Consider the following 21,894-nt stretch of genomic DNA (forward strand, 5'->3'; position numbering starts at 1 on the left):
TTATAATGTAAAGATGACATATGGTGCCAAATCTTGTGCATGTAAAAGGAGAGAGAGCTGGAAGTATTAAGATTGAGTGTATTCATTGTACTTTAGAAGTATAAATTGGTAAAACACAGTGAACCTCCACAAAGTATGTCTTTGTAATAAGCAGTCAAGGGTTCTAAAGCATTTATGTAAATCCAAATTACCCATTCCCCCCTCTACCTTAGCACTTTAGATTAAATTGGGAAGTAAAGGCTTGCCTCAATGATTACTTAATTATACTTCTGCTGCTGATTATGATGTGGTAGGTGAAGGAGTAGGGTTGGGTGTGGAAAGAGTTGTCAGTTTTCTATAAATTACATTCGACTCCTTTTACACCTTTTCAGAACGAAAATTACCTAGATACCGCACAAGAACAGAGTTCCAGCCATGGAAACCCACGTCTATGTTGTTACTACACTCACACTTACTCATCTGAATTTCCTTCCCGTGGGCAAGTTCTTACAAATATATCACCATGAAACCAGCCGTCAAAGCATCAACAGTTGTCTTTTAGGATCAACCGGAATATATCAACGAAGCCATGCACCATATTTCCAACAAACAGAATTAATTACATTTCTCTTGATCCATTCACACATAATCTTTTGCTCTGTAGATACGAAAGACTGAACAACATGCACCAACGAAACCAGATCTCAGCAAAGGCCCTTCCCACCCCTCTCCCACCAACTTCAATGCTGCTAGATTATACCTAACTTTACTATGTCAACTTCCAGAAAGAAAATGGTAACCTCGTCAGTGATCTGTACACGAAACCTACAGACACGCAAAAGTATCTCCAAATGCGCCTAGTTGCCATACACACTAATGTAGACGGGTAATGCGTTCAGTCAAGTTCTTTACCATCGCCGAGTTTTTTGTAATAATTCCAGTTTTCTCCACCATGAATATAACTTGAAGCAGACCTCTTTGTCAGGGTTTACAATGTTAGGAGGGTTCACAAAGCCATTCAAAGTGCCTACTCCCTCCCCGATCCACTTTTAATAGAACAGAAACCCAGAAGAATTGAGATTAACGTCCAGATGTCTATTGATGCCACATTCCATACTTATCTGCATCCTCTTCGACAAATTACTAACAGCCATCATCTCATCCTGCACACCTCCTATCGTCTTCAAATAGACATTTAGCACAAGCTAACCATTGTATACAGAAAACCCGTTCCCAAAGGCACTTACTGGTTCGTGATGCTTTGCCACCTTAAACTGCTTATTCCACCCCTGTCCAGCATGGTACTTCAAATGTTCTCTTCCATCCAGGTGTATTGTCTGCAAGGTCCACATCTCGTCGTCGGGTTTTCACTCGCCACACCACGCAGTACATATAAATAACAAAGGGTTAAATCACTTGCGCTACATCTCATATCATTTAAATCATTTCTTGCAGACTGTGTAGTATCCAATATGCAGACGAGCCCAAGAAAACTTTCACGAAACGTTTCTATGACCAAATATCGACAGTCAACACCATTGAAACTCCAATTCGGCATTGTAGGACATTTCAATCTTCCTCACCACACTGTTTTGGATGTGGTCCATCGAGGAATGGTAATGCTAGGTAACCGTCCCGATACAGTTTGCCTCAGCATTGACCGTTTGTGGATTGAACGCCCTTCTCATCATTCAACCACATCGTCTCAAAATCCACCAACGTAATGACTAAACCTCCCCTTTTTCTTACCTCCATTCTCCAGCCTCTCTCATCTTTTCTCTCCACATTCAGGTCTTACTTCCTATTCCTTTTCTTGTCTCCTCCATTACTAATTCCCTTCCATTGTTACACCTCTCATAGTTTTAATGAAGATGTCTTAGACCTTAATGTTCTTGTGTGTATGTCTGTGTTTGTGTCTATGTTTGCTCTATATTCATTGTTTATTTGTCCAATTTAACTGTCTGTCCTTCTGCATCTCTTAAAGTGTTCTTAGTTTTTTCGTTTCAGTTAGTCGCTGAAGAAGATCTTGCTAGGATCAAAACGTCAGGCCCTTTAAAGTTAACATCAATATTATTCTTACTTCTTCACTTGATTCAGATGAAACTGGGTCATACTATAGCATTGTGGTTCAGGATGTTTTGAAGGTGCAATTGCACAGCTCGTCCTCCCGGAATTGTAATGGCAGTTGCATGGTTTGTTCTTCCTTCAGACAAGATGTCTCAAAAATTCATCAACCTCGACAGTGTTAGAACCGAGACGAAATGTATGTGCCTCCAACCTGATGAAAAGTTCTACATAACATATAGTGACTACGACCATGAAGGTAGGGATGTGATTCTATGCGAAAGGTGTGGATGTGAAAATCGTGAGATTACGGTGTGTGACGACGATGAAGAATCCCCCGCAGCAGACACGGAGTTAACTAACCAATCAAGTTGCACTGTGATTACTAATTCAACAGGTAAAAAAACTGCATTAACGGCTTATACCAGCAATAACGATATATTGGTCTTTCATTTCACTTTGTACATAATTGTATAGTTGAGGTTCGTGAAATACAATGCATAATCAACTAATACTTTTAGGTTTACGGGACTGGATATAAAGTTGTCCTGATCAACTTCAAAAGATGCTCAGACTCACCAAACCACATTCTACATAAATAACAAAACACACTCCACGAAATGTATCACTACTTAGCAGCAGTCAACCGATTCACACAGAGATATCCGTAACTACTGTAAATCTACTGGATCGTGCTGATAAATATGATAAATCGGTAGCATTTGCTACTAGGTTTACAGTTAGAACTAAGGTGAAGTGTGTAATCCGAACAAATGCATCAAACTGGAATTGTTGGGGTTACACATATCCTCAGTTCTTACTGTAAACCTAATAGCACATGCTACTGATTTTCGGCACGATCCACTTTTTACTTTGGTAAAAAACTTTAAGATTTACAGTAATTACTGTTTTCTCTGTGTGTATCGGGTAAGAGAGTTTATAAAAATGGTTGTCAGGCCTGTAACACTAGCGATCATTGACTACAAAGGAAATCATTGGTAATGAGGCAAGCGCGTAGCCATGGTTTCATTTTGGGGAGGTGCCGGATTCAATTTATTTACCTGTCAAGGAGAATGCTTTTGATATTTGCGCGGGGTCCAGGGGCCTGTCATATAGGGCCCCTGGTAGGGTCCAGGGCTTCGCCCTGGGAAGCTACACGAAATGATGGACTTTAGAGGCTTTTATCCAATCGACCGAGATCTTAAACATATAACATGTTATTAAATATTCAATACTGGATATGATGAGCCTAATAATATTGATTTGATGGGCAGAAAATATTCAAGTAGGTAATGGCTCACTCAAAATTGAAGCTAATTCTACGATGACCCATCTTATCCCCCCCCCCCCCTCTTCTCTCTCTCTCTCTCTCTTCTCTCTATTCTCTCCCTGGTATTCTCTCTTACTTCTCTCCTTTTTTTGTCTATCCTCTTACGCGTTTGTAGTGGGGCAGGTGTATTTGCTGGTGGAGTAATGAGGTATAGTAACGCTAGGCTCTGTGCCCGGTAAAATGTTGATAAATACATTTGCCATACGATATTTTGCTCTTCAGTGTGTTTCCGCTTATCTGTTTACTTTACTAATGGGCGGGGCACTTTTTTTATGAGTGAACTATTCTTTGGATGATCTATTTTGTTATGAAAGACTTCCATGGGCATCCTCTGGAACCTGCGTGGCCATTTGTAAACCTTGACAAATTTTGATAGTACTTGGGAATAGCTCCAGTCTGGTTGGTATGTGTGTATAGGACACTTGTCTTGGGTGCGTAATGACTAAATGGGGTAATGGTGGATTTCGCCACACTTACTGTGTAGGCTCTTCATGCATTATTGAGTCATGGCTGTATCTTGCAGTACATCATTAATTTGCTTTCATGCGTATTAATGAAGGAGTGGGGTTATATGTCACCAGAACCACAGCAAGATGATCCTCCTCAAAAGGTATTGAAATCAAGGAACACAAGTTACTAACCAATGAAAGACAAATTTGCTATAGAATGGTCACCTGCAGCTTCTTCAAATTTGGTTTGTCCAAAATAACCTTTAAAGTTTTTCAACGTGAGGCATTGGTGCTTCGGCGGAAATCTATAAGCATTTAATGTTTTGCAGCTGTTGTATCCAATAGAATTTTTTTTGACACTGCATAAGAGTGAAGTTTAATAGTTTGCTTTTAGGGTTTGTACTCTTTTAAGTCATCAGTATTGCCTCAAATATGATGGAAAATCAAGGAATGGTCAACAACGATCAAGTTTCAACAGCATTTTACACATCCTGAAATTGTGTTTAATTCTAATTTCATATTTCAATAATCACGTGATTCAACTGAGTCATGCTATAGCATTGTGGTTCGGGATGTCTTGAAGGTGTAATTGCAAGCTTTTCTCCCGGAATTTTAATGGCAGTCGTGGCATGGTGTGCTCTACCTTCAGACAAGATGTCTCAGGAATTCATCAACCTCGACAGTGCGAGTTCCGAGACGAAATGTATGTGCCTCGAACCTGATGAAACGTTCTACAAAACATATAGTGACAACGACCATGAAGGTAGGGATGTGATTCTATGCGAAAAGTGTGGATGTGAAAATCGTGAGATTACGGGGTGTGATGCCAATGAAGAATCTCCCACAGCAAACACGGAGTTAAAGAACCAATCAAATTGCACTGTGATTAATAAAGCAGAAGAGGCAAGGAAACAAATAAGAGCGGGCGATCATGTCGCGTGGAAAAGGGAGAAAGACATTGTTCTGACAACAGTGAAGTATAACCACCACGCCATCGTAGAGTCGATTGATGACCAAAATATGCGTGTTATCGAATACAAAGAACTACCGCATGCAAAGAAATTAACAATCCAACAGACGACATATTCCTTGTCCTGTGCCGATGAAATGGGTTATGGTGATTTCTATTGCATTAATTACCCGCGACAGTTAACTAAGCTAAATCCACCACGTGTGGTAATTTCAAGAGCCTTAAGTAAATTGGGTGAACGTGGGTATAACCTGTTGTTTAACAATTGTGAATCTTTTGCAACCTTCTGTAAACGTGGTGTCGCGCGAACTTTGCAAGTCTCTGAAAATGTTTGCAAAGTTGTGACTACGATAGCGAGAGAGCTACAAACAGTGTGTAGGTTCCCGAGGTTTGTAGCTTTGTTTAGTAAATTTGCAGGTGCAGAGAGGATTGAAAAAGTAACGACACAAACAAATTTGGTTGGTGGTGTATTGTACCTTGTTTTTGAGGGAACATTATGTTACGTAGATATCTACAAGCTATATGGTCAAAGGCATGACAAAGGTATAACAAATAAGCAATTTACAGAACTGGTAGTCAAGCGTGTGGTTCTTTCGGTCAGTAAAGTTATTGTAGGCACTACAACGGGAATCATTGGTGCTGGGGTAGGTTCATTTGCTGGTGGAGTTATTGGAGGTGTAGTGACGCTAGGTTCTTTGCCAGGAATAATGATTGGCGCGGGTGTTGGATCTCTCATTGGTAGCGTAGCAGGTGGAGTTGGTGGTGTTGCTACTTTTAACGGTTCTAGGACAATCATATGGTCCCTTTCGCACTCCAAGGATGTTGAGTCTATTGAAAAGTTACGACTTGGTGACCATGTCATCCTTCCCGGGGAAGCTTTCCTGCATTCACGTTGCCATGCCATTGTATCTGGTATAGATTGCGCAGATAATAAAATAAAAGTGATAAGAAACGAAAATAAACGTGGTGTCGTCGAGGAATGGATTGCTTATGTGCCAATGAAGAGAATGGTGTATAATGTAGGGGAATGTTACCCGGTACTGAACGTCATAAAAAATGCAAGAAGTAAACTTGGTAAAAAGAGGTATAACATTGCTACTTACAACTGCAAAACATTTGCGGTGGAACACAAGATGAAAAAGGAACTTAACTTTTGAACTGTGTATGTACATCTCTACCCATAGTGAAATTAAAGCAAATATTTGGCCCTTATAGGAAAGAAAAATTTATGATCACTGAAATATTGAATTTGAGAGATACAACGAACCGTGACCAGGAAGGAAGGATTTATCAATTATGAGCTCGATTATTAAAACTTAAAACTGTTATAGACATTGTATATAAGATAGTAAACATCATGAATTTCTGTATTAATGCACCTTCCAAATGAGCTAGTAGGACTATTAGTAAGTCAAATATCAAACTTATCATGTTTTCGTAACGCTCAATATTATAAACTCCTATATCGGTAACGTTTAGAAGGGATGAAAGTTGTCACACCTTTCTAAAAGTCTGATTGTTTAGATTGTTTGCGTGTATTTTCTTAATGGCGCACAATGCGTCATTTCTGCTTCTATTATAAATCAGTCATTAAATACACAGCACTTAATTACATATATCTTTATTTTGTTTAAGGTCACAGTTTGAGCTCAATTTCAGCTTCAGTATCTTATGTCTTACTTAAATGTTCTTTTTTCCCCTATTGTCTAACGACGGTACATGAAGTGCAGTGGAGTGTTTAAAGCAGTGTTGTAAGTTTTAAAATGTTCATACCACGGCTGAGACAAAAATGCTTCCCAAGTGTGATACTAGCGATCAATAGAGTTCTCGTGAGAAGTACAACCGGAATTGCTGGTTGAGTTGGGGAAATTGCTGGTGGAGTAATTGGGGGTTCGATGTAATCTGCAGCCGGTTGAATTGTTGACATGGCCTACTGTTCACTTGTTGGTAGCATATGTAAACCAACTATTTCCCGATATCTTAAAATGACATTGAACTTTCCGCTTCTGCATAAAGCATCTCTGTTTGTTGGTTTCTCATACACATGTTATGGACAGAACAGGCAAAGTAAATAATGCATCTGAAAAAGGGTCTGAAATGGCTTGGACAAATGAATTGATATTTGATGATCTGGATTTACCAATTTTTTAATCTTACCTATTTTGTCAAACTGTAGAGTTTTCTGTATTTTACTTTCCTATATTAACTTGTGTGTATCCTATTGTTTGACTAGAAAACCCGGAATCCCGGAACATACATATGTAAGTGGGAGGTAAATGTTGATTTTCCAGTAAGCAAGAATATATTTGTTCTTTTTTCAATCATACTGAGCAAAATTCACTCTCTTGTAAAATGCATTAAACCACTCGATATCATTTACGACATTAACTTTACGTGATCATCATCCACTCGCGTCATTACGTATTCTCAAGTTTGGTCAAATGTATTATGCGTTAAAGGTCGGCTGTACAGGGAGTTGTGTTTTCTTCTAATTCAAATTAACAAATATGGTCAAACCATAGTACGTTCAGGGGCGTATCCAGGGGGGGGCGCAACAGGCGCGCGCCCCCCCCCTATTGGCCGTCACCAAAAAAAAAAAAGTTTAGCAAAAAAAAAAAAAATTGATGACGACCTTTATGTGAGATGTCGGTGATCGCTCAACCCCCCCCCCCCCCTCCCGTATGCTTTATTTTTTGTTTGCCAAAAAAAGGTTCTGGCGAAGTTCGGCGGCATAATAGTTTTAGAAACATAGATGGTAATTGTGTTTGTATTATCACTATAAACACTAAATGACATGCCAGCCATACTAAATTGTGCATTTTGTGTCCATATTTACTGGAAATGTTGCTTATTATTAAGGTCGAAAAATGGATCACATATGGCCATGGGCGGCGATCCTGGGTGGAGGGGGGATATATCCCCCATGAAAATGGGTGGAGGGGATGTAATGCACCATATCCCCCCCCCCCACCAAATGCCAGGGATAAGAATATTTTTATGCCTACATTTATGCATCTTCGTTAATGTACGGCTCTTTTTTAGCTTCATTTCTCGCCTACCATAAACGCAGTGCGATCTTTTCAAATAAAGCGTCTTTATAAAGCAAAAATAGTTGACTGTAGGCTTCATTGGCCCTATAACAACAAAATGTATTATTGCGCCCACGGTATTGATATAGTACATATATGCACCCTCATAGTATTCAAATAGGCCCTATAGTAGGCCTACACACGTACATGTTCCCTCGAACAGCTGAGAATCTCATGTAACCAGGGTAATGCTTAATACACGTTTCACCTGGATGCCCTAGCAATCGGTACCTAGGAATGTAACTATGTGTAATTGTGTATTGCATGTGTATAGGCCTATAATAGCCTGCATGAGGCCATTTTCTTCATCGAATAATATAACAGAGCTCTCGAACATTCTAACGTTGCGCCTGAAACAAGATTGACAGGGGCAATTTTCCCAAAATAACACCCGAAATTTAAAAAAAAAGTATTTTGGATCCTGATTATGAGATATTTCGGACATGACATCCCTATTTTAAAGTTGGGTATATGCCTCTTGGAAACCTCGGGAAGTGCCGTTTCCGGCCATCTAGAGGGTTTGTTAATCCCAAAATTTTCTTGTACGCTTCGCGCCAACCCATGGTGGCGCTACGCTTAGATAGTCAACAAGGTCATATCCCCCCCCCCCCCCACTCGGAAGTACGGATCGCCGCCCATGCATATGACACCATTTTGCATTTCAGCCCTTCTTTGAAAGCAAAAATTGTACACCCCTCCCCTTAGACCCATCCCCCAGGACGGCGATCATTCATGCCTGGCGCCCCCCCCCCCTATTGGAAAATCCTGGATACGTTTGTTATGTAGTTTAATGTTTTTCTATAACTTTTGAAAAAAGGACGTTTAACTTGATCTTCACCTTGGAATATCATTTGTCAATCACTTGTATAATGTCTCCTTTTTTACATTTTACATGTTTTTCAAGGATATTTCGATGATCTGGATTAAACAAATTTTAATCTTTCCTATTTTGCCAAACTGCAAGTGTTCTGTATGTTAATCATCCTATATTTGCTTGTGTATCCTATTGTTTCATAAGAATACCTGAAATTCTATATAAAAGCTAAATTCTGCTGCGATCAATACTTGTCGGTAACGACTTTTGTCATTACGTAACCTTGTAGTTCCACATACATATACATGTGAGAGGTAAATGTTGATTTTCCATAGTAAATAAGAATATATGTGTTCTTTTTTCAATCATACTGAGCAAATGCACTCTCTTCACGAGCTGTAAAAGTGTGTTAAACCACTCGATATAATTTTCGACATTTACTTTCCGCGATCGTCATCCACTCGCATCATCGCGTATTCTCACATTTGGTCAAATGTATTGGACGTCCACGGTCGGCTGTACAGGGGGTTTCTAATTCAAATTTACATATATAGTCAGACCATAGTAAGTTTGTATGAAGTCTTATGTTTTCCTTGTAGTCTTGTGTTTTATTTGATCTTTATCTTGGAATGTCATATGTCAATCACTTTTATTATGTCTTCTTTTCTTTTTTTGGACAAAACGGTGCCCAACTTTGATTGGATACTTATACCCAACGCTTTTAGAGTGTATTTAGTCAGTTGTAGTTTATAATAGTTGCAGAAATGTAGCCTTTCGGTTATACATCTCATAGCTAGTATCATGATCGAGTTCAGGACTACTCTGTTGTTGGCACTGTAATGTTGCGATGCAGTCTGTTTCGCCATGTATAGAAATGTATGCTGATTAGTGTAATATCGTATAGTGAAACATATCATATTGTATTATACCATACCGTAGTGGTCTCAATATATCGCTTCAAATGGAGACCGCTAGCTTTGTGTGTAATTTTTGTGTAGTTCTGGTAGTTCGCTTCGATTTCTTTTCAATTTATTTATTTATCAATTCAGAGGTGGTTGTTGACGACAAAACAAACTGAACTCCTCGCACCTCTGCCGACAGGCCAGTGAAATAATGTCACTGAAATACAATTAAAGTTTCACTGGTTTATGGTGACCGTGCTGTATTGGACGCATTGATAATACCAACACTACGACAGCGACTATGACACTAACTGCGATATGATACTGGAATGAATCGGTAGCCCACTGATAAAGACTGGTGATAGCAATGGTGGTTCAAACTGCAAAAGGGTAAACACAACAACAATATACTTGAGTTATAGATGTACGGGTATAACAACTATAATGTCAAGAATGCAAGATATACAGAAGCTCATAACACATGAACAAAAACTTGTAAACATTCACTATACTGTCTTAAGCTAGACAGTCATAAAACGCCATTGCACCCTGACACTCACTAATCGGGCCAAACTTGACTCCATTATAACCGCAATAATGATCTATATATGCTCTCAAGCACATGGAGGATAAACGAATACAGCACATCCTGTCACAATATATACTCATATTCCACACCATGCGCAACGCATTAGGCTATAAAGTAATACACAACGCCTCGCTTCCGTGAAGTCTGCAATCACATGGCCCCCAACATATGTAAATAATGTACATTCTTTAAGCCTAGGCTCTCGCTTCAAACAACTTATATACCAAACTATATGCCCCATTGAGGTTTGCCAATCATACTAGGGAACAAGAAAACAAACATTACATCACAGAAAAGCCTCAACTAAAGACTGATAATAGATAAATCATGTAGTAAAGGCTAATTCTATATGTTTTAAGAAAAACTCAAGACAGAGGGTCTCTCTAATTAGGGTGCGGGACTTGAGACAAGTAACCTCGACTCTCATTTTAGACGAGTTCCACCAATGGTATGTAACCTGCCTCCAACAATGGTGCAGTACAAGAACTTAGACAATGTCTGGCTACCACAACTAAAATAGGAAAGAAGGGTTGGGGGGTTGTGTAAGCAACAAAAGAAGGAAAGAAAAACAGAAGATAATCAAAGCAGTGGCAAAACTTTCAAAAGCATAAACCTAGCTATGAATTGTAGGAATACATTTAGGGAGTTTTCTCGGAAGAATTTATCGTAGGAGAATTTGTAAGTGTATTTGGTAAAGTATTCCACAGATCAGCCCCAAAAAGTAAATGCATTGTCTACTCTGCTCAATGTTAGCTTTAAACCTATGTCATATAGGTCGGGCTCCTTGTATGATAATTAATAGTTAGTATAAAATGGGGCAAACAGGAAAAACTGCCTGGAAAAGCGTCACGTCCCCGTTGTCATGCCATTATATCTGATTTAGATCTCGTAGATTATAAAACAAAGTGATTGGAAACGACTATGAACGTGGTGTCGTCGAAGAATGGATTGATTATGTCCAAGGAAGAGTATGGTATACAATGTTGGACAATGTTACCCGGTGGTAAACGTTTGTAGGTTAACTGCTTAGGTAGCTGTTCACCATTGTAATTGTGGTATATAGTACATGTACACTCATATATTTTGTGTTTCAACATCGGAAGCATTGCTTTATGGCGATAGTTTGAAAGATTATCTCGCTTTAAATTTAAACTATACTGCAGTGTTGTGGCATTTTATCGATTGATACTCAGCAATAAATCATTGTCACTAGAAACTGCTCGTCTTATGTATTTATTATTCGTACCGTGCTTAGAACCGTGTCATGCACAATATTTCAAATGTGAGGGGCGGCACTACACCGTTGTTCTTTTTATGCGTAACCGACAATATATGATGGAAATTTCCATCACTCGCAACAGCGGTCGCTGCATAGGTGCACATAGCAAGTATAAATGAGAGTCCAATGGAACATTGAACTGACCTATTGACTCTCGTGCTACGTGCACCTACGCATGGAAATGTGACGATAATAGTGATGGAAATTTCCATCATGTATTGTTGGTTTCAAATATTAAGCTATTTGGCAAAAGGCATGACAAAGTATCACTACTCAATAAGCAGTTGATAAAAATGTTTATCAAGCGTGTGAAGTTAGCGATCAGCCGAGTTCTTGTTGGAAATGCAACTGAAACCATTGTTACTGAGGCAAGCGCCCGCGTAGCCAGGCTTTCACTGTAGAGAGGTGGGGAGGGGCGGAATCAATGTATTGACCTGTCAACGAGAATGCATTGCGCTATCTGCGTGGGGTCCAGGGGCCTGCCATATGGCCCCTGGCAGCTATACGAAATGGTGGACTTTAGAGGCTTTACCCAATCGGCTAAGATTGTAACCATTTAAAATTTTATTTAAATGTTGAAAATACTGGATATGAAGAGCCAAATATTAATTCGTTAGGTAGACATCATTCAAATAGGTGATGACTCACTCTAAATTGAAGCTAATTCTACGGTGACGTTGTCAAATCTTTGGCACTTTGGCAGTAGTAAGTTATACAGAACAAATGATTGTGTCACTATGTGATACCAGTTTGAAGTTGTACTTAGGTTACAGTCTACAACAGAGTTGCCATTTTTTTATACACACAAACGGTCAAATTTAGAGAATTTACAGGCCAAATCGAGTGAATAAAGGCTAGAAACCTTTTCTTTTTCAATTTCTGCTGCAAAAAGAGATAGAGAAAGAGATATTCCAATTTCCACATATCTTAAACTTTGTGTGAGATATACGTTGTTCTCGTCGATATACGTTGTATACACATATAATTTGTGTTTCAAAATCGGAAGCATGGCTTTATGGCGATAGTGTAAAAGATTATCTCGCTTTAAATTTAAACTATACTTCAGTGTTGTGGCGTGTTATCGATTGATACTCAGCAAGTTTGAAACTGGAAAGTGCTCGTCTTGTGAATTTATTTTTCGTACCGTGCTTAGAACAGCGCCATGCACAATATTTCAAATGTGAGGGGCGGCACTACACCGTTGTTCTTTTTTATGCGTGACTGACATTACATGATGGAAATTTCCATCACTCGCAACAGCGGTCGCTGCATAGGTGCACATAGCAAGTATTAATGAAAGTCTAAAGGTAAATTGAACTGACCTATTGACTCTCGTGCTACGTGCACATATGCATGGAAATGTGACGATAAAACTGATGGAAATTTCCATTCTGTATTTTGGTTACAAATATAAAGGTAAATTTTAGTCTCCGTGGTACACATCAGTACTTCCAAACAGTTCGTGAAGCAGCAAGACTTACGACATTCATTGCAACGAAACCTTGGGAAGGAAGTAAGTAGTTGAGAACTTGGTAATCAGAATTAGTTAGTTTACGAGACACAAAGGAATTATATTTTCTAATGATCAGTAACTTGTCAGTAAACCTTGTTAGTTAAATATTCAGGCAACGTTGCAGTCCCAAATTTACAGGTTCTTCAAAAGCAACATGGAAGCAGATTATAGCCTATTGGTCATACACCAACCATTTGCTCAAAAAGCTAACCTTTCTTATTATTCTCATACTATCCATTGTCGCAATGTGTATAACACGTGTTATGTTTTACGTTGGAAAACAAGAAACTATGGCCCAATTTAGCCGTAAATTCCGAGTTATTGTGGAGTTAAGGATTTAAGGAATAAAAGAATTTGTCAGAACTGACCAGTTGGATAACAGTTTAACTTCATTTCAGCTTCTGGCTATTGTACACGGTGTAGTTCCGTGACTCAAATGATTCTTCAGCGGCAAAGTTAAACACAGTTACACAGTATATATTTCTTTCATTTAAGAACCGAATGTATGTCACCCCATCTCCCGGTTAACATTTTGCCAAAGAACAAGACCTACACACGAAGAAATTTATAGACGGGAAGAAACGTCTGCAACACATATGGCACAAGCGAAACAACGTAAGTAGCACTAGCCGACTATGTTAACACTTCTAAAATGCAGGCCTACTTAATTTCCTAGTATTTGTACATTTGTGGTTTTACGTTTTACGTGTAAGTTGAGGTATGAACATTAACAGTTTCGCACGGGGCGTAAAAAAAAAACTATTTAATGCCTTACCGACCTAGCCAAAATAACAATACACAGGTATAGGCCAAGCTTAAGCCTAGGCCCGTTAGGCTGAAGCTGTTAAGATGGGTTTTATTTTTCAATAGCCTAGACTGATCCTTGGAAGTTTAGAGTTCGAATGTGACATACTTTCAGTTTATTATTTTATGTCATACTGAGGTAGGGTCCCTCTCATCTTACTGCTCCTTCTGCAACATACGCTTCACTCTTGTTATTGTTTGATGGACGAGATCATGGGATACATTATTGCTCATTAGAAAGTTACTAATTTTCAAAGTCTAATTAATTGAACTTGATTCCATCAATCTTGACGAAGAGAACTATGAAATTGTGTTTGCCATTGGCTCTTGGTCGTGGTCCGGCCATTCGTGTGATGTCTGTCAAATTGCTGAATTGAAACTGTTAATTGGTCGGACTAGTAAGTGATCTGCATCTAAGTATCATGCAAATAAAATTTCTAGTCGGTTAGTGGGTCATATCTAGTATGTACACCACATAGTGGGTTTAATGGTTTTAAGAACGTATACATTTGTTGTTCTGTTAATAATGTTGATATGTATTTGTGTATTAAAGACGAATACTTGCTTGCTGGTAGTGAACACTTGTTGAACTTTGCATGTGATGGATCATGATTGACATCCTAGCATATCTGCAGCAGTTTCGGTAATTGTTCATTGCGAAAACCTGATTGTAGCTACTTTCAGATAACCACCTAGTGTGATATTGGTTTAGTTGTTACAGCAACAATTATTTGTACATCCAAAAGATGTACGCTATTGCTGCAACATATGTAGAATTAGGTAACAAGCAAACTACACGTACGGCATCTACCAACAATAATTATATCCTGGTCTGTCATTTCACTTAAGTACAAATTTTAGTTAAGGTTCATGTAATTTAATGGATAATCAACGATTAATTTACATTACTGGATATAAAGTTGCCTTGGTCAACTTCAAAAGATGCTCAGACTCGACAAACCGCATTCCGCATGCTATAAACGACACTCCGCGTTAAGGTACGCGCCACGTCTGTAAATGTATTGAAGAAAGAACGAACATTCTGTAAACTCCCCCAGGTTTGTGGTTTTGTTTGTCAAATTGCACGCGCAGAGTGAATTGAAGCATTAGTGAAAGTGAGTTAAAAAAAGGCATATACAAATTTGATTGGTGGCGTATATTTCCTTATCTCTTATTGCCGTAGATATCTTCAAGCTATTTGGGAAACAATAACGAAAGCACCACTACTTAAAAGTTTATAAAAATGTTTGTCAAGTGTGTAACAGTAGCGATCAGTCGAGTTCTTGCTGAAACTACAATGGAAATTACTGTTAATGAGGCAAGCACGTAGCCAGGGTTTTACTTTGGGGAGGTGGGGTGGAGGCGTAGTCAATTTATTGATCTATCAATGAGATTGCTTTGCCCTATCTGCGTAGGGTCTGCCTGCCATAGGGCCCCTAGAAACTATACAATATGGTGGCCTTTAGATGCGTTTATCCAATCGGCTGTAAAATTAAATTTAAATGTTCAAAATACTGCATACGATTAGCCTAATATTTATTTATTTGGGTAGAAATTATGCAAGTAGGTAATGACTCAAAATCGAAGCTAATTCTAAGGTGACCTAGTCCAATCCGTGGCGCCGTGGCAGTAACCAGCCATACAAAACAAACAATATGATGGTACCACTGTGTGAAGTTGTACTTACTTTACAGCCTGCAGCAGAGTTGCCAGTTTTTCTGGTCAAATTTTAAGGATTTACAGGCCAAATCGAGTGAATAGGTCAGCAACATTTTTATCCGCATTCTGCCCTATAAATATGTAGCCTACAATTTAGTGGTTTGTATTCCTTCTCAATAGGGTAACGGCGTAGATACATTTCAAAAATATGTAGGGTATACCACCCTGCCTATGAAATATGTTTTTAGTCATAAATGGGAATGAGATATTCTAATTTCCTCAATTCTGAAACAATGTGTGAGATATACGTCGTTCTCCCAATTCTCCCATCTCATGATTCCCATCCCCTGTCCCTCTGTCTTCTCTCTTTTCTCTCTCTCAACCTCTCTTTCTCCCCACCTCTCTCTCTCTCTCTCATCTCTCTGTTTTTCTCTCCTTTTGTGAAGGCGACGCCCTCCCCCTCCCCCCGCTACGCGTTTGTAGTTGGACCAAGGGCGTAGGAACCGGGGGCTGAGGGGCGCCAGCCCCCCAGTGAAAAATATGGAGGGGCGGAAGTATCATTAAGGACTGTTCAAGATATAATTGTACACTATTCTAAGCATATCCTTCATTCTGCATTGCAGATGGCAAGTCTCTGACTTGTAGTTTTATTTCTCCATATGGTATAAACAAAAAGTGTGACCATGGCCTTCAGTAAGTGTCAGTCCTTTTTAAAATTGTTGTCATAGAGCAGTGAGATACCTTGGCTATCTTGGAAAGGGGCGGAAGGGGAAGATTGGGAGAAGATGTAAACTTTCAGTGAATGTTATTTTACTATATATCAAATTTAAACAATTTCACAAATCTTTTGTTGCAGATGAACTTGGCATTTTCTCTTGTCACTCTGTTGTTTTGGGGAATTTCAACATCGAAGGGTGCAAGGGTGCATCCTTGCAATCATTCATACATGTAAAACAAGTAAGTTTTATTTTTTAGACTTCTGTTTAATCTACATGGAATTGTGCTAGCTGATAGCCCACTGGTTTTGGGTAAAGTGGAACCAGTTAAGATCTGTTTGCTTGATAGAGAGCTTTCAGTGCTCCTACCTTCATCTACCATGAAATGACAACAAAAGCAATGTTGAACCAGTATCACACCCTCTGGTTTGACTATAGGCTAAGTGCTGTAAATAACACTATTGACTCATTTGATCCATGCGACTATCGTGTAATGCACATTTACACATTTGACCTTCGCCTATTATGCAATTGGTATGTCAAGTTCACGAACACAGGCTGTGAGTACTTAAATCTCCATTTTCTTGTTTGTCGAAAAAGATCTGAGGAAACGACCGTGAAGAATCATTAATCTTTAGTTGGCTGCCAACACAGTCTGTTACTGCACTTGCTATATGAGACAGGTTAATGCAATTTATTCCTTTTCTACTACTGAAACTGATAAAAAATAAGTTTATCAAAAAGTTTGGCACAAACTAGTAGACTGAAGAAAGCGATTAATCTTCTTTTTCATTCTAGTTCGTTACACACTATTTAATACTTTCATTGTTTCTTTCCTTTACCAGATTGGTACACACTGGAAGAGGTGAAAAATGAGAAATTGAGAGAGGCTACCAAGTAACACAGCTTTGCAGTAGTAGAAGGATGTCTTTGGCTTGGATGATCAAGAATGTGATTGTAGCTGTTTTTATGAGATACAATTTGATGTTTTGCATTTCAGTTCATCTCTCTGTCCACAATTGATAATACCTGTTGGTACAACTTCAATTAAACTTGCATAGAGATGGCCTGTGATGAAGAGACATTTAGAAGTGCTCAGGAATTTTATGTCAAAGGTCATTTAGGGGTCGGTTTAGTTAATTGTTTGGAAACGCTTCTTCCTGAGTCTACGGATGGACATGTGGATGTATGCAAAACGTGATCATAATTACGGTCATTCGGGGTCGGAGTTTCAGAAATTTCATGTTCAAGGACACTTTGGTCTATTCTTTAGCTACTTGACTGTTAGCTCAAAATCTTTTCAAATTGATCTTTCTTGTGATTAATAAGCTTAACTTACCACTTTCTATTGGAGTTAAAATAATTTGCACAAGTATGCGAGGTCCAAGGATGAGTTTATGACTAAAACATGAAAGGTATCGTTGGAAGCCTAATCACTGTCTTGCAGATGTTCGGTTTGCCTGTGCAAAGTGGTCAAATATAATTGTAATTAAATTTAAGATATTAATTAATTACCAATAAGTAAATAATTAAATTAAGAAAATAAATTTGGTATTTATTTCATCCTTATCAACAACAATGTGAACATAGATCTTCTAAGACATTCCTAAGTAGTTTAATGGTAGTCAGTATAGGCCCCAATTTATAGCACACTATAATGGCAAGAAGTTTCAAAAAGTACCTTCCTGGAGGTCTTTACTCTCCAATTGTTTTCAGACAATTTTAAGGAACACACAAGATGACTGAATGGGAAATTTCCCAAAGGTTGTAATAAAAACAGTTTAAGAATTCTGACCAAAGATGACCACATTTGAATATCTACCATATTTGGGGCTAATACAGCTTTTAAAGAAAGGAAGCTACTGACACAGGGCTGAATTTTGTCTTAACAAAGGTTATTGGGAGAGAGGCTTTGGTCAAGTTTTTAAGTAACTGGTATAGGGTCCATTTCTGGTTCTGTTCTGAAAACTGTTCAAGTGATTTTCAAGTTGTATCCTTGTGCAAACGTGCTGATCAAGGTCTTGGTATCCCTGTTACATTTCACAGTTGATGTCGAGCAATCAGAGCTTCAGCATGTGACGATGGTTATGCTGTAAATATGTCCTCAAAATTTTGATTTCGTTATTGCATTTCTTATATTAGTTCATTGTATAAATATTTGAGGAATTAAGTAAACTAAATTGCGAAAGTTCACTTAGTACTCAAATTTCAAAAGTAATGGAGATGCAAATAAAGTTAGCTATCAGTAACATTGATGATGTTGTTCTATAATTTATGTTTGCTTTTTCTCAATTTGAATGCATTGCAACTTAAATGGACAATAAAGTGGCATACCAAATAGTATTAACAAGGAAAGGGGTGATTTAACCATGAATGGAGTGGAAAATCAGTTTAATATTAACCAGGATAATGGTGACTTCAACCAGGAAATGTTTTTTAATTTAACCAGAAAGGGGTGGAACATTCTGTGATATTAACCAGGATAGTATTAGCACCAACCAAGAAAAGTTGTAAATTTGACCAGGAAAGAGGTGAAATATTTCATGATATCAACCAGGATACTATTAGCGTCAACCAGGAAATGTTGGTTAATATCACCAGGAATGAGGTGAATACCAATTGATATTAACCAGGATAGTATTAGCATCAACCAGGAAATGTTGGTTAATATCACCAGGAATGAGGTGAATACCCATTGATATTAACCAGGACAGTGTACAATTTCACCACGAAATTTAACCAGGCTTTCCTGGTTACATCTGCTAGGATTTTGTTAAAATCTCATTCCCCAGGCAACTTGGTGATGATCACCAGGATATATAAGGTAGCATATAAACGCAACTCCTGGTGAAAATTTCACCACGAACTGATGAAATTTCACCAGGGTGTTTTTAGAGTGTAGTACTTACTCTTTTTAATATCCAAAAGTACAAACACAGAAAAAGTATCCTTTCAATAAACTAACTTCGCAGTGAATATCCAAATCCACGTTTCTCGTTCAATCCTGGGCGAAATACTACCGTGACTCTGTGTAATTCCATAGAGTTAGGTCTATAGTTGAAACAGGCCTTGACCAGTAACATCCCACAATCACAAGACAGTCACTAACGAAATAAAACGTCCGATCGCTACATAGAACCGTTTTATTCAACCACTTGGACCATGCAGTTGCCGGAATAAACATGACGGACAATATAACATAATGTATCACGAACTCACGATACAGGAATACAACAAATGAAATAGATAAATGCGAAGAAATCCTAACATGACTATTTACACATGCATGCTGTGAGTTGTAACTCACTACATGTACTAACAATGCTACCCTATGCACGGTATATACACTGTCATCTCTTACAGTAAATATTATACTGTCAATTGCGTAATGTTACATGTAAGGACGTCCAGAGCTTGTTTACGAGGAGACTTGAAAGGGTCAATTTCACATTAGCTATGTCCGACACAGCTATCGACAGTATATAATTTTCGCAGAATGAGACATTTGCAGCATACACAGAGGCAGGGTCATGCATGTGGACTCATGGGCATGAGATACTCCTGGTGCTCAAAAATCTTTCCGCGTGGATCTCACAAAATTGATCCAAAGTCTGCGGCGTTTTACCTCGGTTCTTTTACTCGGAAATCTAAAAAAGCTGATGCTTTTGTTGGGTGAGGTATAACTGGAACCTCCAACAACACAGAATTATGGCATTTCGGGGGAAAAGGAGTAATATCGTTAATGTTTTTGGCAGCTCAAGTATACAACTTTACACACTAAAAGTATTGTTGTGAGTGAGGTATATAAACAGTGACGTCACATGGTCACCTGATGTTTTCGGAATGTTTCAGGAATGTCTGAAATAGGTTTCATAAAAAGCTGACTTTTCTTCCCATTTTTCACGTATTTAACGTCCGAAATTTTTAAAGTTAATTGCAGCAATGTAATTGGAGTGAGTTAAGGATTACATACATTCAAAATGGTGGGATTTTATGTTCATCGAAAAGTCTCCATAGTTGGTCTTTAATAGTTTCCAATGTATCTGATGAAGGTAGGGAAAGGGGTGGGGGAATTTTCTGAAAAGAGATTATATCAAAATGTCGGGGTCTTTTGCTAATTTTGGTAAACTTTATGCAATAGCAGCCTTATATATACTTCGTACGAGTGGTGATGCGTAGGGCTGACAAGGCATTGGCCAACTTGAAATGGCGACCTGTGTATCAGAAATTGCTAACAAAATTGCTAAAGCAGTTGTGTAATGTACTTTGTATGGTTAGATTGAACTTCAAATACACAACTAGCAATCTACTGCATACAATTGTGCTGTTACCAGATGAAGCTATGAAAGGTGTGTATATTTATAATTGTACTATTCTTTGTATTATCTATTTTGTTATGAAAGGCTTCTACGGGTACCCTATGGAACCTCCGTGGCCATTTGTAAGCTTTGAATCGTTGTTGTAGTACTTGTGAACTGTATAGCTCCAGCCTGGTTGGTATGTGTGTATGGTACACTTGTCTTGGGTGCGTAATAACTAAAAGAGAATGGGTGATTTTCGCCGGACTTACTGTGCACATGCATTATATTGAGTAGATGACGATAGTAATTGGCTTATAACTTGAATATTAAGAAGGTCACAGTGTCAAAGGTGAATTTCTTGAAATTGGTATAACTCCATTCAAACTTGAGATAGTTTTGATGACCCATGGCATCTATCTTGCAGTACATCTTCAAGTTGCTTTCATGCATATTAATGAAGGGGTGGGGAAATATGTCATCATAACTACAGCAAGATGATCCTCCAAAAATGTATTGAAATCTAATTACATTTGCTCTAAAATGGTAACCGGCAGCTTCTTCAAATCTGTTTTTTGCTGTCCCAATTAACCTTACCACTTTTCAACGTGAGGCATGGGTGCTTCGATGCAAAGCTAAGCATTTCATTTATTGCATCTGTGGTATCCATCAGACATTGACACTGCATAACAGTGAAGTTCAACAGTTTGCTTCTAGGATTAGTACTCTTATAGTTCATCACTATTGCCAAATATCATGGAAAATCATATAATGGCTAGCAATTTTCAAATTTAAACAGCATTTTACCCATCCTGACATTTTATATAATTTTAATTTTCTGTTTCAATAATCCTTAAACGCTAAGAAAATGTTGAGAATTATATCCTCTGGAAAAGTTTTTTTTTAAAACATGCTAACATTTGGGGCAGATACTGATGACCTTTAACAAGTTACAGTTAACAAGTTACATAAAAAAAAATAATGTGTTAATTCCAATTCTGTTGAGATTAGAGTAAGCTTCTTAACTTTTTTGTTCATGATATCTAAGAAATGGATTTTGTGTCTATTCGTTTTATTCATATTCGATCATTCAATTCATACCTCCATTGTATGTGTTGCATGAAACAAAATAGACTAGACATATGAATGTAGAGGAAATTGGTGAATACTTTATCATGTGTGACCACTAGTAGTGTTAATACCAGCCATGGAAACCTACGTCTACGTTGTTAACACTCACACTAACGAATCTGAACTTCATAACCACGGAAATCTTACATATATTAAACCAGCCGACCAAGGATCAACAGTTGTCTTTAGTACCAATAGGATTATATCAACGAAGCCATGCACCATATTTCCAACAAACAGAGTTAACTACATAGGCCGTCTTCCATGGCTTGCATTTCGCTTCCTTTGCTCAATATTTTAGGGGAATG

General features: G+C 38.2%; 1 protein-coding gene across 5 annotated transcripts in view; it reads left to right on the forward strand.

Annotated features, from left to right (window-relative positions):
• The window catches only part of LOC139967889 (uncharacterized), a 130,775-nt gene that overhangs the window by 97,969 nt on the left and 10,912 nt on the right, over positions 1–21,894 (forward strand). The window contains exons 1-4 of one of the 5 annotated variants that reach the window (XR_011793178.1): positions 12,371–12,978; positions 13,474–13,593; positions 16,298–16,398; positions 17,003–20,120. The exons of 1 other annotated variant lie outside the window; for it this stretch is intronic. Coding sequence is in view for 2 of the 4 variants with exons in the window: in XM_071972077.1 (XP_071828178.1) it covers positions 13,575–13,593 (19 nt within the window). In the remaining 2 variants the exon portion in view is untranslated. 3 more of the 5 variants (XR_011793177.1, XM_071972077.1, XM_071972078.1) reach the window with 3 other exon arrangements.

This window comes from Apostichopus japonicus, chromosome 5 (genome assembly GCF_037975245.1).
Source record: "Apostichopus japonicus isolate 1M-3 chromosome 5, ASM3797524v1, whole genome shotgun sequence".
Lineage (NCBI taxonomy): Eukaryota > Metazoa > Echinodermata > Holothuroidea > Aspidochirotida > Stichopodidae > Apostichopus > Apostichopus japonicus.